Raw genomic sequence first — 18,605 nt, forward strand, 5'->3', positions numbered from 1 at the left:
CACTCCAAAAAGCATTCTGTTAGCATAGATTATGGGTTTTTTGTGACACTGTCCAGGCATGGGCAGCTTTTGATCCTCCAATGCCTGGATTCTTTTTCTAATAAAGGGAATAGTCCCTGTCCTCTGCACATTTATCAGTTTTCCAGCTCAAGCATTTTTCTCCATTAAAATCCTTTAAAGTTTACTTTGGCTGTTTTAGGTGTCTCCCAAATTTCTGCCCTATGGTTTTGCTCCATCACTTCAATTCTCTCTCACTCCTGTCCTTCCCCTCTTACCTGCATCCAAAGCACTGTGGGCAGCAGGGGAGGGGGGATTCTGCCCCTCTGCCCCTGGGCTCAGGTGAGACCCCACCTGCAGAGCTGCCCCAGCCCTGGAACCAGCACAGGAAGGAGCTGGAGCTGCTGGAGAGATCCAGGAGAGGCACCAGGGGGATCAGAGGATGGAGCAGCTCTGCTGGGAAATCTGAGATTGTTCAACCTGGAGGAATTTTGGGGTAACCTCACCGTGGCCTTGCAGGGCCTAAAGGGGCTCCAGGAGAGCTGGAGAGGGACTGGGGACAAGGGATGGAGGGACAGGACACAGGGAATGGCTCCCACTGCCAGAGGGCAGGGCTGGATGGGATATTGGGCAGGAATTGTTCCCTGGCAGGGTGGGCAGGCCCTGGCACAGGGTGCCCAGAGCAGCTGTGGCTGCCCCTGGATCCCTGGCAGTGCCCAAGGCCAGGCTGGACATTGGAGCAGCCTGGGACAGTGGGAGGGGTCCCTGCCATGGCAGGGGTGGCACTGGATGGGCTTTCAAGTTCCTTCCAATCCAAACCAAACCATTCCACCTAACAGATAAAAAAAAGAACACACAAGGACTCTGAAATCATATTAAAATATTTTACCTTAAGTTTTTAAGACAGTCTGAAGGCATTAACTGCATAAATCGCCTACATAAAGTCTATCTTATGTTCCTTTCTATTTCTAGTGGGGTTCTAAAACAATCCCATAGAAAAAAAATGCAAGTTCTCACTTTTTTGTAACAGTTTAACATCTACTTAGATTTTGGAGACCTCAAACAGCAGCACGAATTTGTCTTTCTAACAACCTGTGTTGCAACACATTTCCTTAAAATATCTATTTTAGAATTTTGTTTCATTGCAACTAATTAGCCAGACTACAGGCAAGCCTAGAAAAAAGTGATTCCATACTGAAAAAGGTCAGGAATTTGTGGCTGATGGGCTGTACCCTTTAGACATGGGAAGACATTTAAATTCTATTACAAATAAATGTTTTGAATTGTGCTATAAATGTAACACTCAAGCTCAATTTTAACTGCAAAGCAAAGAGATTCACAGCTCCACAGAGATCACTGTTCAGGGGAAAACAGCTCTGCCAGCTGGCAGAAAGGGAAGAGAGAGAAGAGAGACACTGAAATAAATTTCTGCCCCAGATAAAGAGGCAGAATTAGAACCCAGCCTTAGTGCAGAGCTGTGCTCAAGGCATTGCTCAGTGTTTAGGCCAGGCTGGATGGGCTTGGAGCAACCAGGTCTAGGGGAAGGGTCCCTGCCCATGGAGGGGGTGGAACAGGATAAATTTTAAGGTCCCTTCCAACTCCAACCAGTCTGTGACACTGGAAATTTCCAGTCTATATGTTTAGCAGTTACATTTAAAATCATCCACTACAGAAGCACAAAGATGGGTTTGAATCCCCCCTGGGTCATTCCCTCCCTCCTGGATCAGCCACAAGGACAGCAATGGACTTGATGAGTGGATCCACTGGACAGAGTGGATGTCACATGTTTGGGATGTCCCCAGATCGTGGGGAGCTCTGTGCTGAGCTCCCAGTTCATGAACCTTGGCAGGGAATGACATTAAATAGAGAGGAATAAACTCACAGGTCTGCTCAAGTGAACTCCAGGGACCAGAAGCACCTTAATAATCCCCAACAGATGCTCAGAAACACTTCAGCAAAAATAATCCTTACAGGGAAACCAGGAAGATTATTTTTCACTGACATAAATTCTGAACACTTATTGCCATAATTACATTCTCCTGGCAATAACACAGACAAAACTCCACAGTTTTGGTACTATGAAAATGCCTGAATGGAGGCTTTATACTGTATAGTTTAAAAAAAAGTTATTATAGATGCTAGGAAAGCAACAGAATATAAGTATTTAAATCAGGTTTATTATTTTTGCAGGATTTTTAAAGAAATCTGGTAAAAAATAAGTCTAGGTCTTCAAGACACCAAAATGAAAAATTAGAAATAATTTGAAGTAAGAGCATTAAAGAATTGCCTGTAAGGCCAATGCAATGATTTAGTGCTTAGTATAATGTCCCTGATGCACTTAGGGACAAAAGAATTAAATTTCAAGTCCGTCAGTCTCCAAATTTGCAGAGAGAGATAGAATGTCAAGTGAATTAAAGAAGATGGATGAGCTGATGGATTCAAAGGGAGCAATCAGAGTCTTCAGGACACAGACAGATGTGGCAACTGCAGAATGAGGATTGACAACCTCAAATGGCAGGAAGAGGGAAACCAACTCCCAAATATCAAAGCTCTGGAAATAAAAGTGCAGATAACCAAGGGTGGACTCTGAGACTCAGGAGGACAAGGAACAAATAAGATTTTTAAAGGGATTTTAGAAGCCAGATTTCCATTTCCCAACAGGGATTTTAGAAACCAAACTTCCATTTCCCATCAGTAGCACTAAGTGATTTCCACTTTGCTAACATCCTGCATTTAAGCAGAACTCCTCCCAGATACACAGAGCAGCCCTGCAATAAAAACCTGCTACAACTGAGCAGAGGTCAGAGCCAGGGAAGCTGCTGCAGTCTGGGCTGCATCCGCTCAGGCAGACGAGGAGCACGCGATGTTTTCTCAGAATGCATCAATCACACAGAAAAGCCAGAGGATCCAGGGGAGTCTGAGCCTCTCAGACATCCTTGGAGAGAGACAGGAAAATGTTTTTAATTGCCTTACCTGGGGGAATTTGCGTTTGATGGAGATCAGGGCCCCCTCGGGGAGCTTGGCGAGCTCCGAGTCGCGCACGGCGTGCACCGTGGTGGCTCTGGGCTGGTGGGTCAGGGCTTCCACCTGCAACAACAGCACAGGGACAGACATCAGGGACCATTCACAACCCAACACCAAACTCAGCATCAAGAGCTTCCCAATGTTATAGGCACAAATTATTGTCTTAGGTTGCAGTACAGGATGTGCCCAAAAGTCTGGATTCTGTCCCCATCTGTTAAAGCAGCTATGGCAGTGATCCTGATCTCTGGGGGAGATCTCCTCTGTTCATGTTCCAGCTGTCAACCCAGCTGTTGCAGTGTTTTTATCTTTCCCACAGCCCATCCTCCCTCCAGGAGATCTCTCCTGTTCATGGCCATGCAGTCCCAGGGCAGGGCTGATCAAATTCCATCATCCCATGGGGAGATGCTCCAGCCAGGGCAGGAGCCGAGCATTTCCTACCCAGATCAAAGGGGAGATTTGGAACAGCAGAGCAGCCTTTTCCCACTGGATCCCAGAGGAAAACCAGAGCCTTGCACATCATCCCTGCAGCTTTGGAGGAAAACTGCACCTTGTGCAGGAGCCCTGCTCCAGCAGAACCACATCTGTCACTGCAGGAGGATGCAGCCACCATGGAATGGGACTGCACCAACCCTGACTGACTGACGGGGGCACCTTGGATTCTCACTCTGGCCGTGTTTGGGTTTGTTCTCTGTAATACTGGATTTATGTTTTAATTTTCCTAGTAAAGAACTATTATTCCTTTTCCCCTATCTTTGCCTGAGAGCCCCTAAATTTCAAAATTATAATAATTTGGAGGGAGGGGGTTTACATTCTCCATTTTAAAAAGAAGCTCCTACCTTTCTTGGCAGACACCTGTCTTTTAAACCAAGACAATTATATTGTTGGTTTTTCACAAATACCAAAATGAATGCTATATGTATAATGTTGGAAAACTTTGCTGTATGAATAGAGTTTCTTTTAGTTCTGCTATTAACAAAACTTAGAAATAGTAGTGTGATAAATATATATCTTTTTGGACTATAACATGGTGATGTAAAAAGCTTTTGTTCATGTAACTAACTCAGAGAATAGTAAAAAGATAACCAGAAAATTCTTCACATTTTTTGATTATCCTATCTGGATGAAGACAGCGGTGATGAACACCAGAACTCCAGGGAAGGAATTTATTGATCTCTTTTATCAGGGAGTGCACCAACAAGAAGGAACCACAAGGGAAAAAAAAGAAAGAAATTTAAACTGTTGATTTATATGTTGGGTGGGAATGATTTTGAATAATGCACAAAGGTCTATGAATATGCAACAGGTTGATGCATTTAAAGAAGTGTTTTCTGAGTTCAGCTCTTGGCTGAAGGCCAAGCACCCGGCCATATAACCTTTTGATTTCTTGTTTGTCTCTTATTGTCTTTTATTAAAACTTTTAAAATCTAGCAGGAAAGTGAACTTTGTTTTTCACACCAAGAACCACTGCTGCTCCCACACAGTGCCCTGCCTGTCCCTGAGGTCCCACCCAGGGCACCACAGCTGCCACAACATCAGAACCCACAGAGCCCCCAGAGGGAAAGTTTTGTCTGAGCTGCCAGAACAATCACCAACCAGAGTGACCTCAGCACCTCAACAACCCCGAGAGCTTTGCACCCTCGGTGCTGATGGGGACAAAGCCATCTAAGAGCCAGGAAAATCCCATTTCTCTCCTCAATGCCACCCTGGAACACTTCCATTGTACCTCTGGAAGCTGAAAGCCAATGACCTTGAAATAACTGAGACTTCCTAAAAATTAAAAAAAGGGGTGAGAGGAGCCTGGGGTGGTGAAAGGTGTCCCTGCCCATGACAGGGGGTGGCAGCAAGATGAGCTTGCAGGTCCCTTCCAACCCAAACTAGCCTGGGCTTCTAGGAACAAATGAGCACATTTGGGCCAAAAACAAGCACTGCTTTTTAATTATTTTAATTTTTTTCTTCTTTACCTATATATGTTTGCCTGTGCTGTGTACACAGGAATGTCTGAACAGTTCAGGCTGGAAAGAAGCACTGGAGCTCATCCAGTCCCACCTCCCTGCTCAAGCAGGGTCCCCTGGAGCTTCATCTCCTTCATGGAGAAAATCTGCCACTATATAGAACAACCTGGGGTAAGAAAAGCAAAATGCAGCTGCAGGCCCAAACCTGCCCCTGCCTCTGGTGTTGTTTGGAAATGCAGAAATCCAATTCCCTGGTGAAGTCTCTCCCCATGGCCAGTGATTTATCCTGGAGAGGCAGTGTCACTGGAGCTACAACCTTTAATTGCTTAGGAACAGCCTGCTGCTCCATTTTGGGAGTTCCAGCAGCAGACAACGTTTATTTGGCTTGAAATCCATAGATCAGCCATTTCCAAAAGCATGGTTGTAATTAGTGAGGTTAAAACACAAACAAAAATCCCTCCCTAACTGCAATTTACTCACATTTCAAATAAAAGTGAATATGACTTTGCATTTTTAATTTTCCATTATAAAAATAAATAAATAATATATCAGCTTAGGGCTGTTTGAGCTGTTTAGAGGTTGGGGGGTTGATGGTTTTATTGGTTTGATTGATTTTTGGGGCTTCTTTTCAGGATTTTTTTCAAAGCTTATGTTAACAGCAAATTCCAAACGAAGCAATTAATTCCTCACAGTACTATGGGCTCAGACACACAAAATGAGCACCAGAGATATAATAATAATAATAATAACAGTAATTGTAATAATAATAATAACAACAACAACAATAATAATAATATAATGCCTTGGGCAAAACACACAGCTCAGTGATGCCACTTCCACCAAGTTCCCTCCTTGGAAGGCTCCATGTTCACAAAACAGTTAATCCAGCCAACCAGAACATCCTGAGCTCAAAAACTTCCCATTAGTCCAGAAAACTGAGACGAACTTGCCAAAATTAACTTGAATTTCACCAGCACCAACTGTTCTGTAATGAAAACTGCACAGGGAAATTTAAAGCACCTTTCATTTTGCCAAGCCCCAGCCTTTGTATTTTGCTCAGGTACCAGGAATGTTTTGTTCTGTCATCACATTTTAAACTAATTATATAGAAGGGCAAAAAAAAAAAATCCTCTTTGTACATACATTTATGGAGAAACAAACCCCCTTAAGGCTCCCCAAAGGGCTGTATAAGATGTTCTGGTTTATCTCCCTCCCCTATTACCAGCTTTTTATCACAGGTTCTTGGCTCTGTAATTTACCTTCCTCCTCCTGAAAGCAGGTTAAGAGTTTCAGCTGTTAAAATAAAACCTTTCCTCTCAGCCAGGCACCTCCTGACTGAGTTTAATTTGTATCAAGAAGAAAAACGCTCGAACTGTCTGAGATCTTTTGCCACAATTTCTGTGATATATGAGAGCATAAAATCAACTGTGCTCCAAGGGGCTCCTGAGCCTTTCAGAAAAGATGAAATTTGTAAATTTGTAGAAAAGGCAATTAAATTTTAACTTTAACCACAGCCTCAGGGAGGGTTTTTTAGCTCCCAAGTGTAAGTTCATCTTTTTGACAGAGCAGAGGGCACAGGGAGACCTTTTCCAAACCTCCTTCCCAAGGAGCCATTCAAATATCCAGATTTGTAACACCACCAGTCCCAGAGACCCCTGCAAGTGCTGACTGCAATTCCCAAGTGATTACAGAAATTGGACCTTGGACTGTTCTTACATACAGGGACTATGGAAGTCCTGGATATTTTCATTTAAATGCACCTCAGTATTTCAGCATGGAAAATACCTGGGTCCCAGACTCCGAACACAAGGAAATTCAAATTGTGCTTTCCCCTTGGGTATAATCATCTGAGTTCCTGATCTCTGTATTTATTAATAATCCCCATTATTCACTTATTAATTATCCCAGAGAAGCTGTGGCTGCCCCTGGATCCCTGGAAGTGTCCAAGGGTTGGAGGGGGCTTGGGGCCACCTGGGATAGTGGAAGGTGTCCCTGGCAGGGGGTGGGGTGGGCTTTAAGGTCCCTTCCCACCCAAATAATTCTGGGATTCAATAATTAATAAAATATTTCCTCCTCACACTGGAGTGTGAGGGCTCTCATTTGGATCATCTGCAGGATGATTCTCAACTTTCACCACATTCTCCCCTCTTCCCACCCCATGGTTTTAGAGCCTTTTTTGCACTGGTTCTACATTTCCTGTACATGGAAAACTGCCAAACCCATTTGGTTTTGGATATTTCCATCTCCTTTGGAGATCAAAATCATTCTAAAATCAAGTTGCAGCTCTCCCCTGAAAATAACACTTTCTTACTTTGTATTTTTTTAATAAACCATTTGAGATATCAACTGTTCAGAGATTCAGATATTTTTCTTCTTGCTTAGGAAAAAAACAGAAGTCTCATGCCATATGAGTATTTAAAATTGTTTCTATCTTAAACCACATTCAAATCCTTGGACTCCTCTGCCCAGTGAAGCTTTTGAAGAGGTTTTCTTCTATTTCCAGGTTTGTAAAAGTACAAGATTCAGAGATCCAGCTTTAACTTCAAAATGAACAAAATCCACTTGTGATCAAAAGGCTGTAGCATAACTTCCTTGGTCATAAAAAGGGAAATTTAACATTCTGATCACCCATCACAGCTGCAGCAAACAACACAAAACCACCTCCACAATAGCATTAATAACCAAACGTTCCAAGAAATAGCATTATTATCTTTCAGATCTTATTGAACCTGACTGGGGAGAGTGTTTATTTATATTTTTGGTTTCATAATCACCCAAGGCTCTCTCTTGAGCTCCTTCCCAGACTGCCATTAGAATCACTCATCCACACCAGCACGAACACAGCCACAGCAAAGATTTTGGCTCCAGTGCAAAACAGAACCAATGGAATCCTTCCCACTCCTGCAACCCAAGCCAACACAGCCCTTTTCTTGCTCGAGGCAATTGTACATCTCTGTTCTTCTCATGTACATCCACTCCTCCCCTCCTTCCTAACAAGCCTCGAAATAAGTTCCACCTCACTGCCCCTTTCTGGGCTTCTCTTTCAGTTTTCCTGCATTTGCCATGGTTGTTGTTCCTCCCTCACTCCAAGAATCCTCTGGTTTTCCTGGAGTTCCCTGAGTGCTGAGCCCACCCATCCTCTGCTCTGCCTGGACTGGCTGCTCTTCTCTTTGCCACCTCGTTATCTGGTGTTGATTGGTTTTCTCTCATGCCATAAACTCAGCAGCCCACAGTGCAGAGCTAATTTCACTTGGAATCCATCTCTCTGAAATCCTGCTGTGCCTTATTAAAATGCTGAACGTTCCCTTCACCACTCTCCTGTCTCCAAGGTCGACCCCTTGGCTCCTCATCCTCAAAATCCCTCTCTATCTCCAGCCCACCCTCAGAAATCTCTCATCCATCACTGCCTTTACTTCCACTTCCTTTATTTTGGGGGAATTGCACAGGAACAGTGTTTCAAAGGCTGGAATAACTGGAATCAGGGAGCACAGAACCATTTCAGTGTCACACACTCTGTGGTTCTTGTAACTAATCATGAAATGGCCATGGGTGAGGGTGCTCCTGCTTTGTTGTGGTTCTGTTGTTCCTAACACAAAACAAATAAAAACACTCCAACATCCCCTCCAAAAAACCCTAAAACCAGACCTGTGCTCTTTGCACTGTTCCACTGAACTCTGACAGGAGGGGTTTTGAGCAATCGATGGAAGGGGCAGAGGGGGGAATTGGATGAGCTTTAAGGTTCTTTTAAACCCAAACCAGTCTGGAATTCCATGATTCCCACACCTTATCTTAGTTCAGTATTGAACAGTGACACAATCAGGTTTTGCTGTCTCCATCCCATACAATGCACATGATTCACAACCCTGCCTTCCAAGTTCTTTCTGAAGAAAAAGTGTTGCTGTAAATCTTTTACAGGGAGGGGAAAAGCAATTTATACTATCACAACCTCTTCTGGCTTCATTTCCAACAGTCATTCCTGACAGTTCTTTACAGATTTCCAAATTACACAGCTGGGAAATGAAAACCAGCACGTGAGAAATTCTGTGAAGTGCTCTAGGTACAAATTCCTTCCTGAGCTGCACTCAAGAAACCACTTTACTTGCTTAACTTTTGGTGTGTGCACAGCCCCAGTGTGATGAGCACAGTTATTCTGCTCAGGCTTCAGCATCTCTGAGACTTCCTGGAGCAAACTGGGGCTGGTGTATTTGCTGGAAATGTTGGAAATGTTGCTTCTCCAGATGAACTCAGCCTCAGTTTAACAAACTGTTGGGTGACTTTTCTCACAGTCAGCAGCCACTAAAAATGCAAATTATTTCCAAGTAGTTTCTTGTGGAGATTATTTCTTTCCAAGTGATATTTCAAGCAGATCTAGTGCATGAGGAGACATGTCCAGTGAAAATGTTCTGAGCCACAGGCGTGTTCTGCCCAGCCTCCAGTCAGGAGCACATTCACACCAGTGCCTCTTGCCATGCCTTCCCATCCCATCATCCATTCTGGCATACACTGCCTTCAGTTCCTCTTCATTATGGCCACTATTCCAACCCAGAACCCGTCATCCTCTCACACATCATATTTCTTCCTCTCCCATTGATTTTTCCTTGCTGCCAGCTCACAAAAAGCAGCAATTTTTTCTTACCAAGGGAACCCTCCCTGTGGCCTTTGTGTAAGAGCACACAAGTGAAAGCAGCAATTACAAGGAGACCCAGGTGAGGACCTCAAGGATTATGAAATTATATAGTTTAAACTCTTCATTTTCCAAATTCTCCTCCAAGACAGCCACAATCACTGTCTGGTAATTAGCCTGATACTTGTACTGTCTCTTCTTCAGGCCAGGGGCTCCCACCAGGAGCATGAGGGGAGCAGGCAGGGCCTGTCAGGCACAACTGGGTGACACCGGGGGTGCACAGACACCCACCCCTCCTCTGGAGAGACCAAAACTGCTCACTCCGTCCTGAAACACCAACCCAGAGCAGCACAAAGCCAGGAGCTCAGCCCAGGGCGCTGGGGAGGGACCGGCACAGAGGGGACACACGGGACGGGGGCGAGGGGACACACGGGACGGGGGCGAGGGGACACACGGGACGGGGGCGAGGGGACACACGGGACGGGGGCGAGGGGACACACGGGACGGGGGCGAGGGGACACACGGGACGGGGGCGAGGGGACACACGGGACGGGGGCGAGGGGACACACGGGACAGGGGCGAGGGGACACACGGGACGGGGGCGAGGGGACACACGGGACGGGGGCGAGGGGACACACGGACCAAAGGAGGGTTCAGGAGAAGAAGAAACATCAACACTGACATCTGCTGCTGGTTCAGGAGGCTCTGGAGAAGGGACAGGCAGTGAGGGAGCTGCCAGGGAGCACACCTGGATCTCAAGGCAAACATCAGCACTGGAAGAGCACAAGAGCCACCCGGGGATTGTCACAGCAGTGTCTCTGTCCCGACCAGGGCAGGACCTGCAGCTGCTGCTGCAACTGAAGCCAGTGAGGCAACATCACCAATGGTACACAAAGGGCAACCAAACTCTACACGGAACACTGATTTTTTTCTGGCTTAAACATGCTACCCTCAGACCCTTCTCCAGCTCATCTGCACCTGGAGCAGCAGAGGATGCTCATCCCAACAGTGTTTGCTCCAGAAGGACCTGAAATATCAATTTGTTTGTATCAGAAAAGGACAAAGGAGGAGACACTGCTGGAATCAGTGAATGAGTGGGAAGAGCAACCAGACAAACTGCAAATCGATGCTATTTGTGGGAGCAGTGCCAGTGGATGAACTCAGAACACCATGTACTCTTCAAAGTTGTTTTAACAACCACCTTCTGCAATCTCCTGTGTGCCAAGTTAACCCCGTGACTGAGGACATCCAGCCCTTCTGCTGTGTGCAAAGAAGAACCCAAACCTCCCTCTCTCATTTTTTAAATAGATAAACGTATTTAAAAACCATGAAAGGCTTACACACATTCATGCATGGAACTCTTGTGTATCTATACATGGCATAAGCAAGAGGAATTCTAAAATACAGGTAAAAATGAAAAAGGCTGAGCTTGCTACGTTTTGTAATTAGGGCAGATGGAGTCAGGCCACAGGTTCTCCCCAAAGGACTGAGCCTGCACTTTGTAGCAGTGCAGTGACAGTCCTGTAGCAGCAGTGAATGTCATTAAGGGACAAAAAAGAGGAAGATTAAAGCTAGGAAGGGAATTGGCAAAAGCCCAGCCTCCTGTATTTAAGTTTTACTCCTTGTCTATGTGTGGCTATAGAAGAGATTTGAAGTTTCATGCATGTTTTGCTGCCCTAAATCCAACATTACAGTCAAAACACCACCAAGAACCGTGTCAGAAGCCACCTGAGACACCCACACCAAACACCCACCAAAACCATCACATTTCTCCAGGCTGTTGGAGAGGACCTGCACGTGCAGTGCCCTGGGCTCCTCTCTGGGTGAACTATACCTGAACTTCCAGAACAGAAAAAGAAAGAACAACCCATGATGAACTGCTCAGATACTTCCTAGAAGGGAGAGATCCAATTGCTTCCAACCCAGCTTCACACAAGAGTCCCAAGCCTGGCTAGAACTTAATCAGGGACCCTTCCCCCAAAAATCTTTCCTGTCACCTCCACTGGACTCTGCTCCCACCACTCACTGCCATCCAAGCATTCTGGTGGTGATGACAAGGATCACTTTTAGCTTTCTCTCTTTCAGTGGCTAAAATTGAATGATGCTTGCAGGAAAAAAAAAAAAAAAAAGGGTTCTATCAAGGAAAACAAAAATTTCTTTTGCTATCAAATGCCTTGTGCATTTGCAAGGGTTGAAGGGATGTAATAGCAGCCTTTGCTGTTCCCCAGCCAGCCTAGCTCCCTCAAAGTGGCAGGGAGAAAGGAGAAGGAGACAAGGGAAGTAAAAAGCTGTCCTGCAGGGGATCAAGAGGTGTATCAAGAGTGAGCTGATAGCTGGAATCATCACAAGAGAGTTCAGCTGGAAGCAAAAGGGAGACACAAAATATCCCAAGGAATGACAGTTCAGTGCATGAAATCCCCGATGTGGAACCCAGCAGGTCACAATTCCATCACTGTCTCTCATCAGAGCTCCTCATACTCTCTAAAAAGAACGTGGCCCAGGGCATCAAGCACATAAAGCACTCTGCAGTGATACCCGAGGCAGCTCCACAGCCAAATGACTTTCCCCCACAACACAAATCCAGATAATTTAATGCCAGATCCTGTCAAAGCCATGCTGTGGTGTTGCCAGCCAGGAGAACTGAGCTGCACCACAAGAAATTGCAGTTATGGGTGGTCTCTGACCTTTAGCTGCTTTTTACAACTTGAGGCAAATAAAGATAAAAGAGAAATTGCTGCTGATAAAAAGAAATAGCTGTAAAGAATCTGAAAAACCGACAGCACTCAGCAGCTTCATTCAGGGAAGATGCTTGCAGGAAATCAAGGTTCACTCAGATGCTCAGATCAGTGATTTAAATTTAACAAAAACATTCTCAAGATGGGCTTGGAAATCAGGGCACAGCTTCTCCTTTCATTCTGACACTAATTCAGCAGTGCAAACATGAACTCAGGGCTTCCTCTGCCTCCCTTTGGGGCTGGCAGATACTGGGACTTTGTTTTTTTGCTTTGCTTGGTTGGGGATTTCACTGGGTGGTTTGGATTTTTTTGGCTTTGCTTTTGTTGATTGTTTTAAATATGAGTTCACACCTAAGATGCTGCTAGGAAAATAATCATTTTTAGTAATGTATTACCGAGAGAGAGAGGAAAAGATGAAAAGAGAACAATCCTTTCCAGGGCCATGTCTTCCAGCTCTGTTCCTGTCCACCTCCAATTCCCTCAATTACAGTCTGTGCACAGTGTGCCTGAGGTGGCAATAATCTGAATTCACCTCAAATAGCTTTGTAGTATCTTATAGCTTCAGCAAATGAAGTAGCCATGGTTTGACTAAATCACAAAAATGCAAGGAATTGGCAAAAATTCACGTGTTTAAAAAAAGCAGAGCAGAGCAGCCTTAATTTGGAGGGTGCAGTGACATTCAGCTGGCTTTGGAGCTGCCTGATAACATTAATACTGATAAAGAACAAAAGCCTGACAAGTGTTATCCTGATACCTCCCTTTGTGTGATTCCTTTGAGGATTACACAGCAATTAAAGATTTCTAACAGCCAAAGGACAATGCTCCAATCCCCTGAGGAAATCATAAGCCATTTACAGATTCTTCTTGGGTTTCAACTTTTTAGAGAGGAAAAAAAGCCATGGACATTTAGCTGTCTTAATTAGATGAACAGCTTAACATCTGAAAGCATTTAAAATGTCCTATTTCTAGAATGTAAAACATGATTTCCTTCCCAGCAGGACCAGTGTGCTGCAGCACTGGCAGCTGAAGCTTCTTTTCTGCAATTTATCCCTGTGTGACAAGAGTGAGGGCACAAATGCCTTTCTGCACTTGTTCAGCAGTTTCTGTACTCAAAACTCAAGGTGTGTAGCCCTCCTGATAAGAGGGACATTCTGGCTGCTAAAGAGAAACAGAAAAGGTGATGAATTAATCAAAACATCACTGCAGCCTCCCCCCTCAGCAGGTATTTTTGAAAGCTGACTGGTTTTGGACACTGCACACAACAGTGTCCTGGGAGGGGATTACCAGCAAACCCAGCTCCACTCCACCTAAGAGCCCAGCTCTGGAAAATATTTGGAGTTAGCAGCTGTGTCTGAGGCCCCTGAGCCCTCTCCCCAGCACTGCAGCCATCCTTCAGACTGAGCGTGGCCTTGAATAAAAACCTCACTGCATTGAAGGTTCCACCACCTGCAGCTGTTTGAAGGGTGCAGGCAGGGCACAAACAACTTCAATTCAGCAGCACATTATTCTCAGGGATGGCTCTGATGGGTTTGCTGCCTTCTCCTCATCCACTGCTGTTCTCCCAACAGTGCAAAAAGCAAAGAGCACCCATCTCAACACATATTTGGAGTTGTGACCCTGTGTTCTGACCTGCTCTGCACTTTGGAACAAACCAGGGGATAATTGCCCCAGTCTCAGCAGCACTGCCAGGAACAACAGAACTTCAGAGCCTGGGCCAGCACCTGCTATTGACAGGCACAAAAATCAAATTAAAGGGAATCCTCTCTCACATTCAGCAATGTGCTAATGAGATCAAAAGAACAAGGCTAAAAACTACGATTTCCAGAGGTTAATCAAGATTACAACCAAAGCAGCAACATCAAGAAAAGAGCTGAGAAACTAAGATAAGCATTTTAAACAAGCAGCTTGGTGAAAAGCCCTTTCACTCCATCAACACACAGCTGTCTTCTCTCATCTCCTCTGGGATCATCCAGGCATGGCAGAAGTGGTAAAAAGGCAAGACGTGACCCTGTCTCTGGTAGAAAAAATTCACATTTCTACATTTTTCCATAAGTGCATCTATAGCAATGGAACATCAAATTAAAATATTTCCTCTAAATTAGTCAAATCTTAGTCCCTAGAAGGCAAGACTTATGTCAACTGTATTTCAACAGGAAGGGAATTATTTAACAGATCGATCACTGTCCTTTAGAAATTACTCGGAAATTGGGTTTTAACTTGATTTTACAAGGTACAGTGATTGGAGTTGCCCATCAATAGGGCCAACAGCAGCCGGTGTCCCCCCAAAAACCTCCTGAGAGTCAGGATCCTTTTCTCCTGACAGAACTGTTCCTTGTCAGCTCTTCAAGGAACTGCCCAGGGAAGGAAAGTTCAGTTTCTAATCTGCTCTTCGCCCCCTGCATCAAGAGAGGAACAGATGCCACTGAGTCAGTGCAGGGAACAAAACAGTTTGAGCCACAAGTTGAGCCTTGGGAGTGCACGCACACACTTGAAAATTAACATCTTTTCTGAAACCCTTCATCCTGCACTGCTTTGCTTCTGCAAGCAGGAATGGCAGAGCCTCATCTCTTATGCAAATGACATGTGACATTTTAAAAGTTCTGACACAGAGGCAGTAAACAAAAAGCCATCGACCACAAGACTCTCGTGTTTTCTTTGTGCCCACACCAAGGGTGACACAGGAGGGTCTCGGAGGCATTCAGGGAGGATCAAGCCATCAGTTCACCAAAAAACCAATTACCAACACCAACTGCTGCTTGCATTCCCTGCAAGCACCCAGAACCCCAATTATGTTAATGTCAGGGAAAAAAAAACCAACCCTTCAGCAGGTTTTTAAAGGTTTATAACAGATTTCGCAGAAGGGGATAAACAAAACTTTTTAAAAGCAAAAATATCATTTTGCTAATGCCCTCTGAAATAATGCTGGCATTCTTCACAGATCCTCCCCCATGTTTGCAAAAGGCTGCCAGAGCTTGGAGACACTTCCAACAAATGGCAGAGTGAGTCAGTGGGGCTGGGAGCTGTGGGCAGGAAGGAGATGACAACGTCCACAGAGTCAGTAAAGTCTCCAACATGATTCATGTCACAACGTGGATCCAAAACAGTGACTTGTGCTTTAGGCACAAACTGCATGGGTATTTCTGTATCCCTGCCTGGGCACTCACCAGCAAACAAGGCACTGTTACAGCAAACACAGCCCAGGGCATCCAGCAATCCACCTCCTCATTCCTGCACAGATAAACAGCTGGGCCAGCCTGCAAAAACCAGCACCAGGCCTTGCACAGGCAGGCAGAGCTTAGGCCATTTCATAGAACCACTGAATTGTAAAAAATCTTGGGTGGGAAGAGACCTTAAAGCCCATCCAGTGCCACCCCTGCCATAGCAGGGACACCTCCCACTGCCCCAGGCTGCTCCAAGCCCCAATGTCCAGCTGTGGTAACAGAGACTGACAGCACTGTAGATTTAATCAGCATTTGCAGTTTGATAACCAAGATGCCTTGGCAAGAGCAAACAGAGCTTTGAAGATTACAAGAAGATTTAACTAAGTAGAAATGTAAAGTTTGTCTGTATGATGTTTAACCTAATGAAACCCAGCCTTCCTGAAAATGGTACAGAAGTATATGTAGCCCCCAGTAAAATTTGGATTCTGATCACAAATCAGTAGTCCCCATCTTTCCCTCAATCACTGATATCCAGCCTGGCCTTGGGCACTGCCAGGGGCAGCCACAGCTGCTCTGGGCACCCTGTGCCAGGGCCTGCCCACCCTCTGAGCCCCATATGCTGCCCTGTCACTCAAAATTGCTTTCAGAAAGTAGAACAGGTCTGTTTTTAACCTGGGAACTCTGCAAAACTCCAGGAGCTTGACAGTGAAAAGCTGTAGTTCACCACAGGCAGAGGAAAGCAGGAAAATGCCTGGATGTGACAAAATTGGCAAACCTTCCTTCACACACCAAAAGGCCTCACACCATTCTGATTAGTCACAAAAGATGGCAGCTTTAGTTCCTGTCAAACCACGTCATTTTACCTTTAATGAGGTATCCCAAAGAAAGAAAAAAACAAATAAAATTTGTGGGTGTGCTTTAGCACATTCCAGCACGGACCTGCTTCTCCAAACACAATCCCAAGCCAACACAACTCCTCAGCCAGATCAGCACTGAGTGTGGGAAGAGATCCTCAAATACTGTGCACGTGGAAATATCAAATATGGGACAAGCAGCAGCCCAGCCTAGCCCTGGCTCTGCTGGGAGCACCACAACTGCCTCATGTACTCCACAGGCAAAATTTTGGATCAGCTCTCTAAGGGGAGCCTTGGACTCCTCCTTCCCCTTCATTCCCATAAAAAAATAATTTCTTCCCATAGAACTAATCCCAATTCACATGTTTTCTGGCTTCAGAGCTATGCTAATTCTGCCTATAAACAGATACACGTTCAGTGTTTCGTTAAGCAGAACAAAAAGCTCAGAACTTCAAAAATCTTCTGATTTTAAATATAAAAAATAAACAAGCCACACATTTATGACTCCTATTTCTGCTGTTAACTAGGTCTGAGAAACAAAAAATGAACGTAAGAGAGAAATTAAACATGGATAAATACTACAATTTTGAAATGAACAGTTGCTTTAATAGCTATAATAATTACACACTCCCTGAAAAACCTGACAAAGCTTTGAAGTCAGCTCTGCTAACTCTGAGGAGGCTGGACTAGACACTTCTGGGGGGGGCTCATCCAGACTGAATCCTCCTATGGCACTAAATTTATTCCAATCCCCTGTTTTAGTGCACATTTCTGCAGTTCCTGCAGCCCTGATCTAAGGGGCTGCACTGCTCTCCCTGGGAGGAAAGTAACCCATGGCACAGAGGAGCACTGGGCAGGACCTGCTGCCTTGGTCATGACCTTGTCTGGGTTTATCTTTCTTTTCAAACCAAGTCTAACAATCCCATTCACCAACCATGATAAAAACCTTCCAGGCAGAAGGGAGTTTTCCACGTTTTCAACTTTGGAAGCCCTAAAGATTAACAAGGGATGGGAGCACGACTGTGTGTGCTTGGCTTTTGGAGTCTGAAAAACAGAGGCCTCTCTGAGTTCATCAGAGAGAGATTAACAAGCTGCAGTGAGAGCTCAAGAATACAGTCCTAGATATCAGTGTAGAAAACAAGTCTCAAAAACAAGTGTCCATGAAAGCTCCAAAACATAGTTCTAGACATAATAAAAATATAGTAAAAATATTGCTGACATTTTTCAGATAGAACAGATAGACCATATGCACAGATTGTATGTAAAATTTTCATACTAAGAAACTAGAATTCTAATAGGTTTAGAAGAAAAGCCTTTGATTTGTGTCTTTTAGCTCATTGGGTAATTTGTAAATAAGAATCTGTGTACTGGAGTGAGAGCTCTCTTGTTCCTTCTTCCTCCACCATCATCATCATCATCATCATCACTACCACCACATGAAGAAGAAAAGGAAGAACAAGAAGGAAAGAACAGAAGAAGGAAAGACCAGGGAGCTTCTGCCTCAGCCTCTGTACCAGCCCCCAGGCTCTGCACTAGGTGCAGCTCCAGCCTTCTCAGGGCTTTGCACCAGGAGCTGCCTCTAATCAGGACTTTACTTCTATTGGGGACTCCATGCCAAAAGCTTTTAGCTTTTGTGGAGACCCTGAGAGGCATTCCCAGTTAGGGAGACACAGAAAGCTTCTCTCACAGCAAATGCCAATGTACCCTGTTCTGTTCCCTTGGTCTGCCCGTGTCCCCTCCCTGTCCCTCAGTATTTCAGTTACTCCCATGTCCTAAAACTCCACCTTTGTGCCACCCCCACCTCCCTAGTTAATTGGTCTCTGATGCTCCCCCTGCCCCAAACACCAATGTACTTGAACCTGGCCCCTCACCCAAGCTCTGCCTTTGCCTTTTGACCCTGGACTGTCCACATGCCTGGCTGAAATAAATCAGCACCTCTGTGGAACCTACAAATGCCCTTCCTGCCTCTTTACCATCAACCACATTAACAGCTCTCCTGGCTACTACAAAAAGAACCCAAACAGGGACATCGACTCCCTGAAAATATCTGTGCTGCTGTCCTCAGCTGGGCCACCCTGTGCAAAGGAGGGTGGCAGGAACTGTTCATATGCAGCTCCTAAAGCATGGGCTTGAACACTTGGGACTTTTTGCCTTTTGGCACCTCTACAACAAACGACTTCATGGCAATTAACAACTGCTCAGCTCTTAAAGGAAACAAACAACCCGAAATCCTCAGTTTCCATCTGGCCAGGGCCCCG

The 18,605-nt window shown here is 45.1% G+C and overlaps 1 protein-coding gene across 4 annotated transcripts in view; it reads right to left on the minus strand.

Annotated features, from left to right (window-relative positions):
- The window catches only part of PNPLA7 (patatin like domain 7, lysophospholipase), a 130,098-nt gene that overhangs the window by 73,461 nt on the left and 38,032 nt on the right, over nucleotides 1–18,605 (minus strand). For all 4 annotated transcript variants that reach the window (XR_015808116.1, XM_088177732.1, XM_088177733.1 and 1 more), the window contains exon 20: nucleotides 2,971–3,084. Coding sequence is in view for 3 of the 4 variants with exons in the window: in XM_088177732.1 (XP_088033858.1) it covers nucleotides 2,971–3,084 (114 nt within the window). In the remaining variant the exon portion in view is untranslated. The remainder of the gene's footprint in view (nucleotides 1–2,970; nucleotides 3,085–18,605) is intronic.

Source organism: Sturnus vulgaris, chromosome 22 (assembly GCF_052056855.1).
Source record: "Sturnus vulgaris isolate bStuVul1 chromosome 22, bStuVul1.hap1, whole genome shotgun sequence".
NCBI classification, from domain to species: domain Eukaryota; kingdom Metazoa; phylum Chordata; class Aves; order Passeriformes; family Sturnidae; genus Sturnus; species Sturnus vulgaris.